At 37.7% G+C, this 14,670-nt stretch overlaps 1 protein-coding gene across 1 annotated transcript; it reads left to right on the top strand.

Annotated features, from left to right (window-relative positions):
- The first annotated feature begins 10,870 nt into the window (after positions 1-10,870).
- On the top strand, positions 10,871-11,839 carry OR52B2 (olfactory receptor family 52 subfamily B member 2). The gene has a single exon (XM_077759519.1). It carries the CDS (start codon positions 10,871-10,873, stop codon positions 11,837-11,839), a length of 969 nt encoding a protein of 322 aa, XP_077615645.1.
- Positions 11,840-14,670: the final 2,831 nt, after the last annotated feature.

Here is a 14,670-nt window from a genome sequence, read left to right as displayed (position 1 = left end):
ATTTTTGATTCAGGGTAAAGCTTGCTTTATGAAATGAGTTGGGAGGTATCCTCTCCTTTATTTTCTGGAAAGTATTATGTAAACATTTGTGTTAATTCTTCTTTAAAGTAGGTAGAATTTTGCAATGAAACCCTCTGGCCTGGAAATTTTTTCAAAATATTTTTAATTAAAAATTCAGTTTTAAAAAGTTAGGAATTGGTTAGTATCTTCTAAATAAATTTGTGAGTGTAAAGTTACTCAAAATATTTTCTTATTATTTGTAGTAATAATAGAATTTATAATGATATATTCTCCATTTCATTCCTGATACTGATGATTTTACCTTCAGTTTTTATCTTTGCAAATTTTGCTAGAGGGTTATTAATTCCATTGTTTTTAAAGAACCAGCTTTTTACTTCATTGATTTTTCTCATTTTTTAATTAATTAATTTCTGCTCTAAACTTTGTTCTTTCCTCCATTCTGTTTGCTTTGGGTTTATTTTTCTTTTCCTCCTCTAGTTTCTTTAGATAGAAACTAGATTCTTGATTTGAGATCCTTCCTTTTTTTTTTTTAATGTAGGCATTTGATGCTATATAAACCCCTCTCATACATTGATGGATGGGTGGATTAAAAATGTAATATACACACATACAATGGAATAATATTCAGTGTAAGAAAGAAGGAAATCTTGCCATTTGTGACAACATGGGTGGATCTTGAGGGCATTATACTAAGTGAAATATGTCAGACAGAGAAAGACCAATACCTTATAATCTCACTGGTATGTGGACTCTGAAAAAACAAAACAAAACAAAACAAAACAACAAGACTGGACTCATAGATACAAAGAACAGATTGGTAGTTGCCAGAGATGGGGAATAGGGGAAGTGTGAAATAGGTGAAGGTGGTTAAAAGGTACAAACTTCCAGTTTTAAAATGAATGTCTTGGGGGTATAATGTGCAGCATGGTGATTATAGTTTACACTACTGTATTGTATATTTGAACATTGCTAAGAGATGGGACATATGTCAATATATCTGAATAAACATGCCAAAAATATCCTTATCTCAGCACTACTTTAGTAACATTCCGCACATTTTGATATTTTATATTTTAATTTCCATTCAGTTCTATGTTTTTAAAGAATTTCTTTGATGACTTCCTGTTTGACCTATAGTTTACTTAGATGTGTGTTGTTTAATTTTAGGTACCTAGAGATTTTCTCTTCTCTCCTTTGCCTTTCAGTTTGATCCCATTATGCTCAGAGAACATAATCGATGTAATTTCAACTCTTTTAATTTGACTGATGCTTAGCCCCAACTTGTCCAATTTAATTTGGCTTTGTTTTTTCTGCCTCTAGTCAAGCTTACAATATTCCTTGGTCATGATGAATAGCTCCCTATTCAGGGAGTATGTCATATTCTTTAATAAATCTCTTACATATTTTTCTTCCTTTGTCTTATATTTATCTTGAACTCCTATTTTCCTTTCAAACACTTGGCTACTCAGTTCAAATATCTCTTTTTGTGATATGTTATTCTCTAATCCATAGGAAGTGATGAGTGTTTCCTGCCCTGTTTTACCGTAGAATTTTGTGTGTATTTTCATTAATGATTTACCAGATTTTTATCATTTTTGCTTGTGAATTATAGTCTTTTAATATTGTAGGATATTCTAGAGCAAGGACTACAAATTCGGTCACCAACCCCCATATTCAATCCATGCTAGCAGTTCAAGTGTGTATGTGTGTGTGTTTTCATTGTTTGATTGAGCAAGTAAAAAAAAATGAATCATATATTAATCAGGGTTTTTCAGAGAAAAAGAAACAATAGAATGTATCTCTTTATCTCTCGTCTTATCTATTATCTATCTACATATTCCATCTATCCATCACTTATTTTTCTTTCTTCTTATCTGTCTATCTATCTATCTGTCTATCTATATATCTATCATAATCATCATCTATCTATAAGAGAGAATTTATTATTGAATAGATTCACATGATTCACATGGTAATGGATGCTGAGAAGTTCTATGATTTGCCATCTGCAAGCTGAAGAATCAGGAAAGCCAGTGGTATAATTTAGTCTGAGTCCAAAGCCTGAGAATTGGGTGGCTGACGGTGTAAAAGTCCTGAGTCCAGAAGCCTGTGAACCTGAAGCACTGATGTCTGAGGGCAGAAGATTGATGTCTCAGCTCTAGTTGAGAGAGGGAATTCACCCTTTTTGTTCTGCTCAGGCCTTTATCGGGATTGGATGATGCCTGTATGCACTGCTGAGGGCAATCTCTTTTATTTGGTCTATTGATTCAAATTTTAATTTCTTCCAGGTTTGCCCTCACAGACACACCTGAAATACAGTTTTAACAGCTATCTGGTATCCCTTAGGCAAGTTGAATTGACATATAAAGTTTAATATCACACTTTTAAAATAATTTTTCCACATTATTTTAGAACTGTGGTTTTAAGTTTTTAGGGAGTGCTTAGAAATATAGAAAAATTTAATAAGGTGAAAATAGAGCCACCACAGTGTTAACAAAGGAAAACACAATCATTACTAATTGAAAGTGCTTTATCTCCACCACTTTTTCTTATGTAAACCACTAAATTCCAATGATTAAAGAATGCTTCTGTTTGGCATTTAAATATGATAATGTTGCTGTTATGTGGTGTTTAATTAAAAGAAAATATTAATGGCACTGCAAGTTCCACTTTTCTTAAAAAATAAAATCAACTCTTCCAAAATTTAGTGTACTTTTAAACTTTTATCCTCAATATTTTTCATGTTTGTGACCCAGGGAACATTTTCTAGTTTCTACAATAAATAACAATGTTAAGTAGGAAAAGCATACATTTCAATAGCATTGTTTTATAAATGGAAGCAACTCAGATAATGAGAACAAGTTAGTAGTCAATATTACTATGCTATCTCACGTTCCTTGACGTAACAAATGCCTCACCACACACATTAAAGTAAACTTTAAAAAGAATAGTCTGCATTACAATAAAGTTCAGTTGAATATACATGTTTCCAAAAACATAAACTTCAAAAATTTTATAATTCAACTCTTGTTCTCTTGTAGAAAAATTAGAATGTAGGAATAAACAAAAAAGGAAAATAAGCAAGACTCCTAATATTACTTTAAGGAACATACTCATTGTTAATATTTTAACATGTTAAATTAATTAAAAATTGATTAAATGTTAATAGAAACATGTTCTCATGTTTCTAGTATATGCCAGCTATATTTAAAAAAAAAAAGACCAAACTATACACTTTATTTTTTCAAGCATTTGTCCTAACTATGTATGTATAATTGTATATATATCTGAAATGATGTATATTAGACATCTGACACGAACAATTTTGGTTACGTTTGTTTTATGGCTGTGGATAAGGTCTATCTTGGTAAATGTCCAAGCGTGCTTGAAAAAAAAAATGTATGTTCTATTGTTGTTGGGTGGAGTGTTCTGTATATTTCAACCAGATCATGTTGACTAATTATGTTGGTCAGTTTCGTATATCCTGGTTGATATTCCATCTAGTAGTTCTACTAGTTGCCCAGATAGAACTTCTGCACTGAGGGGGCTGTTAAAGTTGCAAATTATAGAGTGTTGTCTATTTCTTCTTTCAGTTCTTTCTGTTTTTGCTTCATATCTTTTGAGGCTCTGTTGTTTGGTGTGTACATACTTAGGATCATTGTATTTTCCTGGTAAATTGACCCTTTTATCATTATGTAATGTGTCTCTTTGTTACTAGTAATTTTCTTTGCTTTGAAGTCTACTTTATTTGATGTTAATGTAGCCACTCCTGATTTTTTTCATGAATGTTTACATGATATATATTTTTTCCATTCTTTTATTTTCAACCTACCTACGTCATTGAATTTGAAGTGAATTTTTTGTAAACAGCATGTAGTTGATTTTTTTTTGTTTTTTGTTTTTGTTTTTTTAAATCCAGTTTCTGGTTTTTATAGTTAAGGTAATTGTTCCGGTCAAGGTAACATTTACAGTTTAGGTAATTGTTAATTTGTTAGGGCTTAAGTAAACCGTCTTATTATTTGTTTTCTTTTTATTTCTTCTGTGTGTCATTCGTCTATTTCTGTTTTCTTTCCTTTCTGTGGGTTATTTGAACATTTTTAGGATTCCTCCTGATATATTTGTAGGGTCACATATATGTGACTCATAGTCCACTGGTATCAACTTTTTACCACTTTTAGTAAAGTGTGAGAACCATAGTTCCATTTAGATGTCCCTTTGCTCTTTCTATGTTTAAATATCATTATCTTAAGTATCAGATGGTATTATAATTTTTATTATAACCATTTCATGTGAAATAAAAACCTTATGAGAAAAAGAACTTATGCATATTTCTGTTCCTGATGTTCTTTGTTCCTGATGCACCTCCAAATCCTTCTTTTGACAAATACAGATACACATGAAACTCACACTTTTCCATATGTAGAATACTTTCATTAAAGAAACTCCCTCTGCTTCCTCCCACTCCAGATGCAATCATTCTGATTTATGTTACCACAGACTAGTTGTCTGTTGTAGAACCTGTATATTTGGAAACATACAGTGTGTAGCCTTTGTATCTGGCTTCTTTCACTCGACAAAATGATCTTGAATTTGATTTGTATTAATGCATGTGTTAGTAGTTTGTTCATTTTAATTGCTGAATAGAATTCCATTGTATAAATAAATCACAATTTGTTTATCGACTCTTCTATTGATGGGCATTTGGGTTGTTTCTGGTTTTTGGCTACTATGATTAAAGCTGCTATGAACATTTGTGTAGAAGGCTTTTGTGGAGTTATGATTTATTTTTCCTGGGTAAATCCCTACAAGTGGGATAGTTGATTGGGCTAATGTCATTTCCTTTTTTTCCTTATGGAAGAAGGGTTGTGGGGTTCCTAGCAACTTTTTGCCCCGAAGGTTACAAGTTGAGTTGGGAAGAATTACTCTCCTCTCAATAATAGAGTACTTTAATACTCTAATCAAGTGACCACACAAAGTAAATTTTGCTTTTAATGGCTAAACATTTTTTAAACATGTGTAAACATTATTTGTTTATTTTGAGAGAAAGAGTGAGTGAGAGAGAGAGAGAGAGAGAGAATGAACGGGAGAGGGGCAGAGAGAGAGCGGGAGAGGGAATCCCAAGCAGGCTCCATGCTGAGCACGGAGCTCAATGAGAGGGTCCATCTCACAACCTGGAAATCACAACTTGAGCTGATATCAAGAGTCAGAGGCTTAACTGACTGGGCCACCTAGGTACCCCCATGGTGTAAACATTTTAATCAATCTTTAATTTATTCTGTTTCTTTTTTCTTGAACTTACCTTGAATGATTGATCCTGTAAGGTTGGTTGCTTCATATTTATCCCTCTTTGTTCCCTTAATCAGTGTTTCCGGACTGATTCTGAACACTTTGACATGTTCGCCTGGGGACTTTTGCCTTTTCTTAGCAGCCACTTGAAGTCACAGGTCTCTGTGAACTTCTATTTTTATCTGCCAAATGGATTATAATAATAGTCCTTATCTCTTTGAGTTGGTCTAAGAATTAATTAATTAATCCCAGTGACAGGGATGTAGTGAGGGCTCATCAAATGTTAGCTGTTACAAATTGTGTTATTATTTTACTGCTGGGATTTCTGTCTGTTCTTAAGCTGTGTCTTCAAATACTTTCTGTGCATTTTTTCTTCTGGAGTTACTAATTATCCTAAGAGTTAGTGTTCCCTGTTGGCGTTAGGGAAAGAGTTTTCTTTCTCCTTTGGGTCATTGATCCCATGCTTAATGATCCCAGGGGTGATTCTTGACTCTGCCTCCAGAAGAAGGAAGCATGTGTCTTCTCAGTCTAAATATAAGTATCCTGAACCAAGCAGGAATAGTGACACCCCCTCATGCCAAGATGATCAGGCTCTTGCTTTCTCTTTCCTTCTCATTCCTCTGCTCTCAGAACAAGTAACACTTTGAGCTCTGTTCTATCACTTTCTCAGTGCTTCAACTGATACTGTGATATAGTAGGTGAGTTCAAGAGCATCGAGGGTTGCAGGGGGAGGGATTGACAGGAGTGTGAGTGTGTATGTTTAGGAGTATCTGCGAAGGACAGAGACTAGAGCTGGGAGAGAGGAGGTAGAGATGTGAAAATGAGACAAAGGATGACAGATGGATTACAGCATGGTAGAGCACAGGGTGGGGAGGGTGGGCATTAGGGGAAATGTCAATGGGACTAGGAGATGGCCCTGGTTAGGAATGGGAATGCAGAATGGAGCAAAACACCAGGAGAATGTGGGGGAAAAGACCCTTCTTGATTAAAAAAAATTTCTTAAGTAGCCTTTGCACCCAAAATGGGGCTTGAACTCACAACCCTGAGATCAAGAGTCACATGCTCTACTAACGGAGCCAGTCAGGTGCCCCTGATAAATGTTTGAGGGCAATCCATAGAGCAGTCAGAATCAGACTGTATCAAGACATGGTTAATCAGTGGGGGATATTCATGAAAATGGCTCAGATTTTGATCAATATCTTGGTGAAACAGGCAAAACTACTGGTGAAAGATTAACTTACTAATTCCATGGTCATTTGTTCAAATATTTCCTAAGTACCTATGATATGCAAAACTCTGTGCTTAGTGCTGTGAACTCCCATTTCCAGAGTGAGGAGGACTTTTGAGGAAACTTTTGCTGGTAATCTGGGTGTCAGGTGTGTCTAAGCCAGAAAAGTTCTCCACATTCTGTCTTCCATCCTGTACTTTGCAGAACAAGTATAGAGACTGGGACAAGAAAGTGTGCCTTGGAGCTGGGTTCTCCATGTTTTTGCCATCATAGCATAAGAATGTGGCAGATGGTATTTACACATAATACACCACCATACGCTTACTCAGATTTTTACAAAATTTCCAAAATGCTTACAGGGAGGGAAACAAATGGGTAGGTGGACATTCTTGAGATATTTATTTATTTAAAAATGTGAGTCACTATGTCAGTGAATTAAGGGTATATCAGTACCCCTGCAGTATAGATAACACTGACTTAAGATTATGAAAACATTTTACCTGCTAGCTTTAAGTGCATGTGAACAAAAGTGAAGTTATTAGAGACATAAATCTGTATTTTCTCCAATTTATTAAAAGGATAAATCATTCACAAGGTTTTGCACCTTATTTATAAAAGGCATCTCTTGTTGACACATCTCATAACTAATCTTTCCAATATATTGTGCTGCAAACAAAGGCCACCCTTATGACCTGGGGTGATGGACAGGCTGTTTTATCTGTTCGGGACATGGTTTCAGGGTTTAGAGCCTGTACTTTTCAAAGAACCTAAGAGTGGTATGGGGCACCTGAGTGGTGCAGTTGGTTAAACATCTGACTTTTGATTTTGGCTCATGTCATGATCTCATGGTTTTGTGAGTTCAAACCCTACGCTGGGCTCTGTACTGACAGTGTGGGGCCTGGTTGGGATTCTCTCTCTGTCCTTGTCTCTGTTCCTCTCCTGCTTGTACATGCTCTCTTTCTCTCTCTCTCCCCCAAAATAAATAAATAAACTTAAAAAGAATAATAAAAGAACCTAAGAGTAGTGAAAAACACTTGAGATCTGAAGCACAAAGAAAATGGCAAAATAAAATTACTACTTGTTTTAATAAATATCTACATAGTATAACTAGGCCAAAAAGTAACTGACTCACTCCTATATGGTTATCTAACAATTATACCTGATGTGGTTTGTGAGTGTATTTTAATATGTTGTTCTGATGTTAGGAGATTCTTCCAACGTTAAGACTGCATGAAGACATACTAAGCTTTAAGAGACAATGGGGATTACCAAAAAAATAGAGTTGGTTGGGACTTTCAGGAAGAAAAGGACACTAGCAGGAAAAAGAGACAGTAAAGTCTGCTCAGGGGTCTGTGAGAAAGAAGTGGCTCCATTTCTCTGTAGCCTGGCTACAGACTTCCCCCTGATGCTCACTCCTGGCTCTCTTTGATTTTAGAGCTGAAGCTCTGACTCCTATCATTCCACCCTGGGATTCTATAAATGTTGGAGACAGTCTCTGTTCCTGCTGAGACGGATGGGTGTTTTTCAAAGCCTGCCAGAGAAGCCTGCCAGGTAGCTGTGACCTAAGCTAAGTTCATCAGTGATGGACCTGCCTGGTGCGTCACCCAGCCCTCGGGTCTTGATTCTGAGACACCAGGTCCATTTGAAAGATCTATTCTCAGGCTGTTTTTCTCTCTTTTGGCACTTTTCTCATCCCATTGTACTCTTCCTTGGGAAAGGAATTTACTTTGGTCATATTTGGATGAAGAATAAGACTTCAATGTTGCTGAATATTCGTTAAGGTGTTTTGCCACTTGAGAAAAACAATGAGACCCTGGCCAGAGAGGCTTATAACTAATAATAACAAGAATAATAACCTAGTCTTTAGAGCACTTTATCTGAATTAGCTGATTTAATCATCCTAATTGCCTCATGCAGTTTATTGTTACTCACGTTACAAATGAAAAAATGGGGGTGCTCAGAAGTAAAGCAACTTGCCCAAGGTCATGCAGCTAATCAGAAGAACTGGAAATTAACCTAGGAAGTGTAGCTCCAGAACTTAGTGCCCTCACCTAATGCACCTGTTCCCTTCCACTTAGTATGGGTCCTTGTGCCTTCTCCACTGTTCTGGATCTTCTCTCTCATCTAGATATCCTCATAGGGTTCAGGGAGGTACTTTCTGTGAGATTTTGGATGTCCCTCTTTGTGCCTGTGACTTTCCTCTCTTCTTATCCCTCTTCCTAAATGAGCCTAGAACCCTCCTGCTGAGAATACTCAGCAGGGTTGAGATGAGGCCCTCAGAAGCCTTTGAATGAAATGAAAGTCTTTCATCACACAGACAATAACCTTCTTTCTGGAACCTCAATAACAGCCATCCAGCCCTCTCTGCCTTTCTCCCCCCTTGTCTTTGCTGGCTCACTATTGGGTTTTAAAGCATCATTAGAATTATAGCAGAGAACTGGAGTTGTTTTTATAAGGACTTATATCAGGTATCTTTTATTGAGAAGGGATGCATTAATAACTAATGGGGTTCAGAAAAGTGAGGAAGAATTTCAGTAAGTTTTCTTCTAAAGAAAATGAATTTGTTTTCTGGTGGGGCTTTTGTTTATGTAATTTGGGGCCAATGCTTTAGAATAGAGGCAGAGCAATGCTACCAGTGGCTCTTCTTCTCTGTGCTTATCGCCAGCAAAAGTCAGTTTTTCATCTAAATAGAAGTTGAATGAATATTTAAAATATCCTGGCTTGAAAGATGTCATTGTTACTAGCTCACCTGGGGACAACACTTCCCTAAATCTGACCCTGTTCCCATTTCTGTCCCCACCTATATAGTCCCATTAATTCCTCCCCACAGCTCATCATGCACTGAAGAACTGCATCTGCGCAGAGGAAGGGGGATGACCTCATAAACTGGGGCTTTCATTCCTTTCGATGCCTTACTCCCTGGGGCCCTTTGAACCATTGTCAGTAGATCCATCTAGTATTTATTTGGAAACTTTATACTTCTTATTCTCTCTTATAGTCGCTTTTCTCCATGTTCCCTTCCAGAGTTTTAATCATCCTTCTCTAGACTTAATAGCTGACAGGTGGTCTAGACCTTCAGGAGGAAACAAATCTTACCTGAATGGTGGGAAAAGCTAAGGCAAGAAGGACTTTACACTTACCCCTTCTTACAGAAGGGAAACCTGGATGTTTTTGAGGGTAAAAACAAGTAGGGTAGGAGGAGGGCTATCTTAATGGAGCCACAGGGGGAGTGTATTGGTTCTCTGTACTCAGAGTATTTTTCCTGGGGGGCTTTTAAGGATAAGGAGATCTAGCCTAGAGAAACCTTTATGGAACCATTTGGGGAGGAGCATGAGAAGCAAGGAGTAGGTGATGAATATGGCCTCTCTCGGTTGCTCCATTCCTTGCTGCCTTTTGGGAAGATTTGAATTTGAGTCAGTGTGGAGAAATATATACCTTAGGCTCCTTCTGGATATCCATTTGGTACTCCATTTTCATGCACAGGAAGCCATAAGTGCCAAGATATTAGGCTAGTCTCATGTGAAATGTTCAAAGTAATAGCCAGATAAATTTAATGTGATTAAATATAATCAAATTAGAGAATAGCTTAGCTAATAGATCTTCAGGAAGGAGATACATTGTTATGAACATAGGCCATTACAACGTGGTCAATTTAAGGAAGTATTTTAAGGTTAAAATTTGAGTAAGTACAAGTGGAAGGGAAGGGAAATTCAGGTAAATAAAGAAGGAGCAAAATCTTGGGGACAGGGAAAAGTATAACACAGGTAAGGGCACAAATACCACTTGTATGGAAATGGTAGAATGATGTCCGAAAGGTATGGTGGAGCCAAACTTTTGGAGTAGGGTGATGGAGGCAGGGTGAAGCCTTTATTGGTTCTTCTTCTTCTTTTTTTTTTTTTTAATGTTTATTTATTTATCTTGAGAGAGAGAGGGAGAGACAGACAGACACAGAGTCAGAGAGACAGGGAGACCAAGAATCCCAAGTAGGCTCTGCACTGTCAGCACAGATTCTGACAAGGGGCTCGAACTCACGAACTGTGAGATCATGACCTGAACTGAAACCAAGAGTGAAATGCTTAATCGACTGAGCCACCCAGGTGCCCCTGCCTCTATTGGTTCCAGAAGTATGACTGACACAGAAGGTCTATATGCTAATAAGCCATACACTCAAATGAGCATTCTCTGGGAGAACTTGCCTCTGGAGAGTCCCATGGTTTAGAACTTAATGCTATCTTGTATGATCTCTGTACACACTCAGAGATCCTTTCTGTTCCTGTCACTTTCAGCAGACTCATCAGCTTCTGAGTCATTATAGAGAGGACTCTAAAGTGCATCATGACTCATGCCAACTTTACCATCTTCCACCCTGCAGTTTTTGTTCTACTGGGCATCCCTGGATGGGAGGCTTACCACATTTGGCTGTCAATACCCCTCTGCCTCATGTATATCACTGCCATCCTGGGGAACAGCATCCTGATAGTAGTCATCATCACAGAACGTAATCTTCATGAGCCCATGTACTTCTTCCTCTCCATGCTGGCCATCACGGACATCCTGCTATCTACCACTACTGTACCCAAGGCTCTAGCCATCTTTTGGCTCCATGCCCATGACATTGCCTTTGATGCCTGTGTCACTCAAGTTTTCTTTGTCCATGTGATGTTTGTGGGTGAGTCAGCCATCCTGTTAGCCATGGCCTTTGACCGCTTTGTGGCCATCTGTGCCCCCCTGCATTATACAGCCGTGCTAACATGGCGTGTTGTGGGAAGGATTGGTCTGGCCATTGTCACCCGAAGCTTCTGCATCATCTTCCCAGTGATCTTCTTACTGAAGCGGCTGCCCTTCTGCCGGACCAACATTGTCCCCCATTCTTACTGTGAGCATATCGGAGTGGCCCGCTTGGCCTGTGCTGACATCACCGTTAACATCTGGTATGGCTTCTCAGTGCCTATTGTCATGGTCATCATGGATGTGATCCTAATTGCTGTGTCTTACTCACTGATCCTCCGAGCTGTGTTTCGCTTGCCTTCTCAGGATGCCCGGCACAAGGCCCTTAGCACTTGTGGCTCCCACCTCTGTGTTATTCTCATGTTTTATGTTCCATCTTTCTTTACATTATTGACCCACCGCTTTGGACGTAACATTCCTCGACATGTCCATATCCTGCTGGCCAATCTTTATGTGGTGGTGCCACCAATGCTCAACCCCATTGTCTATGGTGTGAAGACTAAGCAGATCCGGGAGGGTGTAGCCCACCGGTTCTTTGACATCAAGACTTGGTGTGGTGCTTCCCCTCTGGGCTGATGGCTCCCCAGGAATCTGCACTCCAAGCTTTATCAAGGAAATCAAGTGTGAAATACAGAGGTTTCCTGGACTAAGAGGGCTTTTACTTCTCTTCCTCTTTTTCTTCCTTCTTCGTGGTCCTTTTCCAGCTTTTCTTTTTTTCTCTTCTGGCTCTTCATCTTTGCCTTCTTCTCCTGTTTTTGTTTTTGTTTGTTTGTTTTTTTCTTGCATTTTTTATCTTCTTCTCTTCTCACACCCCTCCTCCACAACCCAGGAATAATAACTAAGCATACATGCCTCTGATATGAACATTTGGTATTTTCAGTAGACCAGACATATTACAGAAACACAGAGAACTGAACATAACATGAAGTGAGTTATAAGCACATGGATAAATATAATTTTATATTTAATATCTGAAGGGATTCCCGTTTTGTTTTTTTTTAAATCTCCAAATGTGCATTGATTCTTTGTACAGGCTCAAGTAGCTCTTCACTCACTTTTATAATGGCAGCTGTTTTCGTAAAACAGTCATACCTGCCCTTCAGCCATCTGGAAAACTGTTCATTTTTCAAATTTCAGATCAAGAACTACTTTCCCTGAAAACTCTTTCCTGACTTTTCCAGGCACTCCAAGACTCCTATCTTTATACGTTGATTGCATCTTGTACAAATCTCAAAATGTATGTAGTGATTTGTAATGGGTTGTTTATTTATTTGTACCCCTAATTGATTGTAAATTCTTTGAAATCAGAAGAGTTTGTATCATTCATATTTGTACTCTCAGTGCATTATAAAATGCCTGGGACATAATAAATGTTTGAAAAATGAATGGTATCACCATTATGCACTTACCTCCTGATGTTAGAACATGGATTTCTCTTAGGCATTCAGATGATCAGCTAAATTAGTTCACACACCAGGGATGAGTAAACCAGTTCCTCACAAAGGCAGTTTGGCATCAGGGAGGTAAACAAGCTGCAGATTGCACAGCGTCTTACTTCTCATGGCTTTCCTGTAACACAGAGATCAGGGAATAGACTAGAGTTAGAGAAAACAGGACACGCTTGATTTTTCTCTTCTAACTTGGCTCCTGATAGGAATGTGCACATTGTTCCTGGACAGGTTAGCAAAATTGGAGTAGTCTCTTGGAGTTCACAGTCTTGACCCTCATTCTTTTATGCTTTTTCAGAAAAGGTCATACACACTCATATCCTTAACCACCACTAACACAAATGAGTCCAACATCTCTTTCTCCACCCTGGAACTCTTTTTTGGGCATTAGATGCATAAATCTATGTATCAACTAGACATCTCCTCCAGGATGTAGAACTAAATCATTTAGGCTGCTTTTCTTCGCGTTCCATTCTTTTTCTTAGGAACTAGATTATGATGATTCCATCAACTACATTGAGCTGGAAACCCTGGGAAGTTTCTCAACTTCCTCTCTGTCCTGTTTTTCAAGAAGTGAAGGATTGTTACAAATATTGGTTGTATCACTAAATAGCTATGTGGATAATATTTGGAGTCCTGTCAGGATTAAAGCATTGTCCTTATTGTTTTCTAGTTGTGTGAATATGTGAAAAATATTTAATGATTTTAGTCCTCATTTTTTTCATCTGGAAAATGGGGATATCAATAATATCTCATAGGGTTGTAGAGAGGAAATAAACCATATATGTAGTAACACAATCCTTATCTCATCGTAAGTATCTGAGAAATATTTCTTTTTTTAAATTTCCTTTTTCAATTTACATCCAAGTTAGCATATGTCTTACTCATCATTATAGTTCCAGCATCTAGCATAGGGTTCCCTATGTATATTTATAGATTAACTAATTTGAAATGTTGGTGAGGTATTTGACCTCTGGACCCTTCACTGTTAAATATTATCTAATTTTATGACTGAAAATCATTTGGACACACACACACACACACACACACACTACTTAATTCCTTCTGATCTAGTATTGCTTCTACATCTCCACAGGTGAAACCCTAAAGTCCCATCTGGGCACTTTGCCCAGTTCCAAGTGTAGGATCTTCAGGTGATATACAAGAACTTCTCCATCAGGGACACCTGGGTGACTCAGTAGCTTAGGTGTCTGACTCTTGGTTTTGGCTCAGGTCNGCCCCCCACTCCCCCCACTCACTTGCTCTTTCTCTCTCAAAATAAATAAATAAACTTAGAAAAAAAGCCTTCTCCATCAGATTTGGTTGGGGTTTTTCTTGACCTAGAGACCTATAATTTAAAAGGAAATTTATCTTCTCACTTCTCATCCCCTTATTAAATACATGATAGTGTAACAGGGATACTTAACAATAGCTTCTCCCATTTGGAAAGATGATGAATGTAAGACATACAGTAATCATTAATTCATAGTAATTTTGAATTCCCCATTGGGGAGACACTGGGAAAGCTCTATATGGGTTTGGGAGAAGTTTCTTTTCTATTTTTGGGGGGAAGTGGTGGAGAAGTTTCTACTCTCTTGTCCATTCCTCTCTGTGACCCATGGAAGCATCTCTGGAAGCTTCTTTTCTATTATGTTCTTAAGCCATATCTAAAATAGTAATTGGGTAATATATTCTTCTTGGGGACAGCGCAGCTTTCTTTGCCCACTTTCTGGTGCTGAAATGCTGGGTCCCAAGAGTCTGGTTAATTCTTAAATAGTGAAGGGATTTTTTTAGATGAGCTTTTTTAGTTAGTTAGTTTTTGTTTTTTGAGTTTTTTTGTGTGGGGTTTTTGGGCAATATATGTTGATTTAAAACCTGGTATGTTTCTTTTCTGTTTGGTTCCACTTAGGTGCCAGGAAACATACCCCAAATCTTTTAAAGACTTAATTCTCAAATTTT

The sequence above is a fragment of the Crocuta crocuta genome, unplaced genomic scaffold (assembly GCF_008692635.1).
Source record: "Crocuta crocuta isolate KB4526 unplaced genomic scaffold, BGI_CrCroc_1.0 scaffold43, whole genome shotgun sequence".
Classification (NCBI taxonomy): domain Eukaryota; kingdom Metazoa; phylum Chordata; class Mammalia; order Carnivora; family Hyaenidae; genus Crocuta; species Crocuta crocuta.
This window is presented reverse-complemented; position numbering and strand designations above follow the sequence as displayed.

Bases quoted from the DNA above. Each gene is read 5' to 3' on its own strand.
- OR52B2 (XM_077759519.1), top strand. From the start codon at position 10,871: ATGACTCATGCCAACTTTACCATCTTCCACCCTGCAGTTTTTGTTCTA.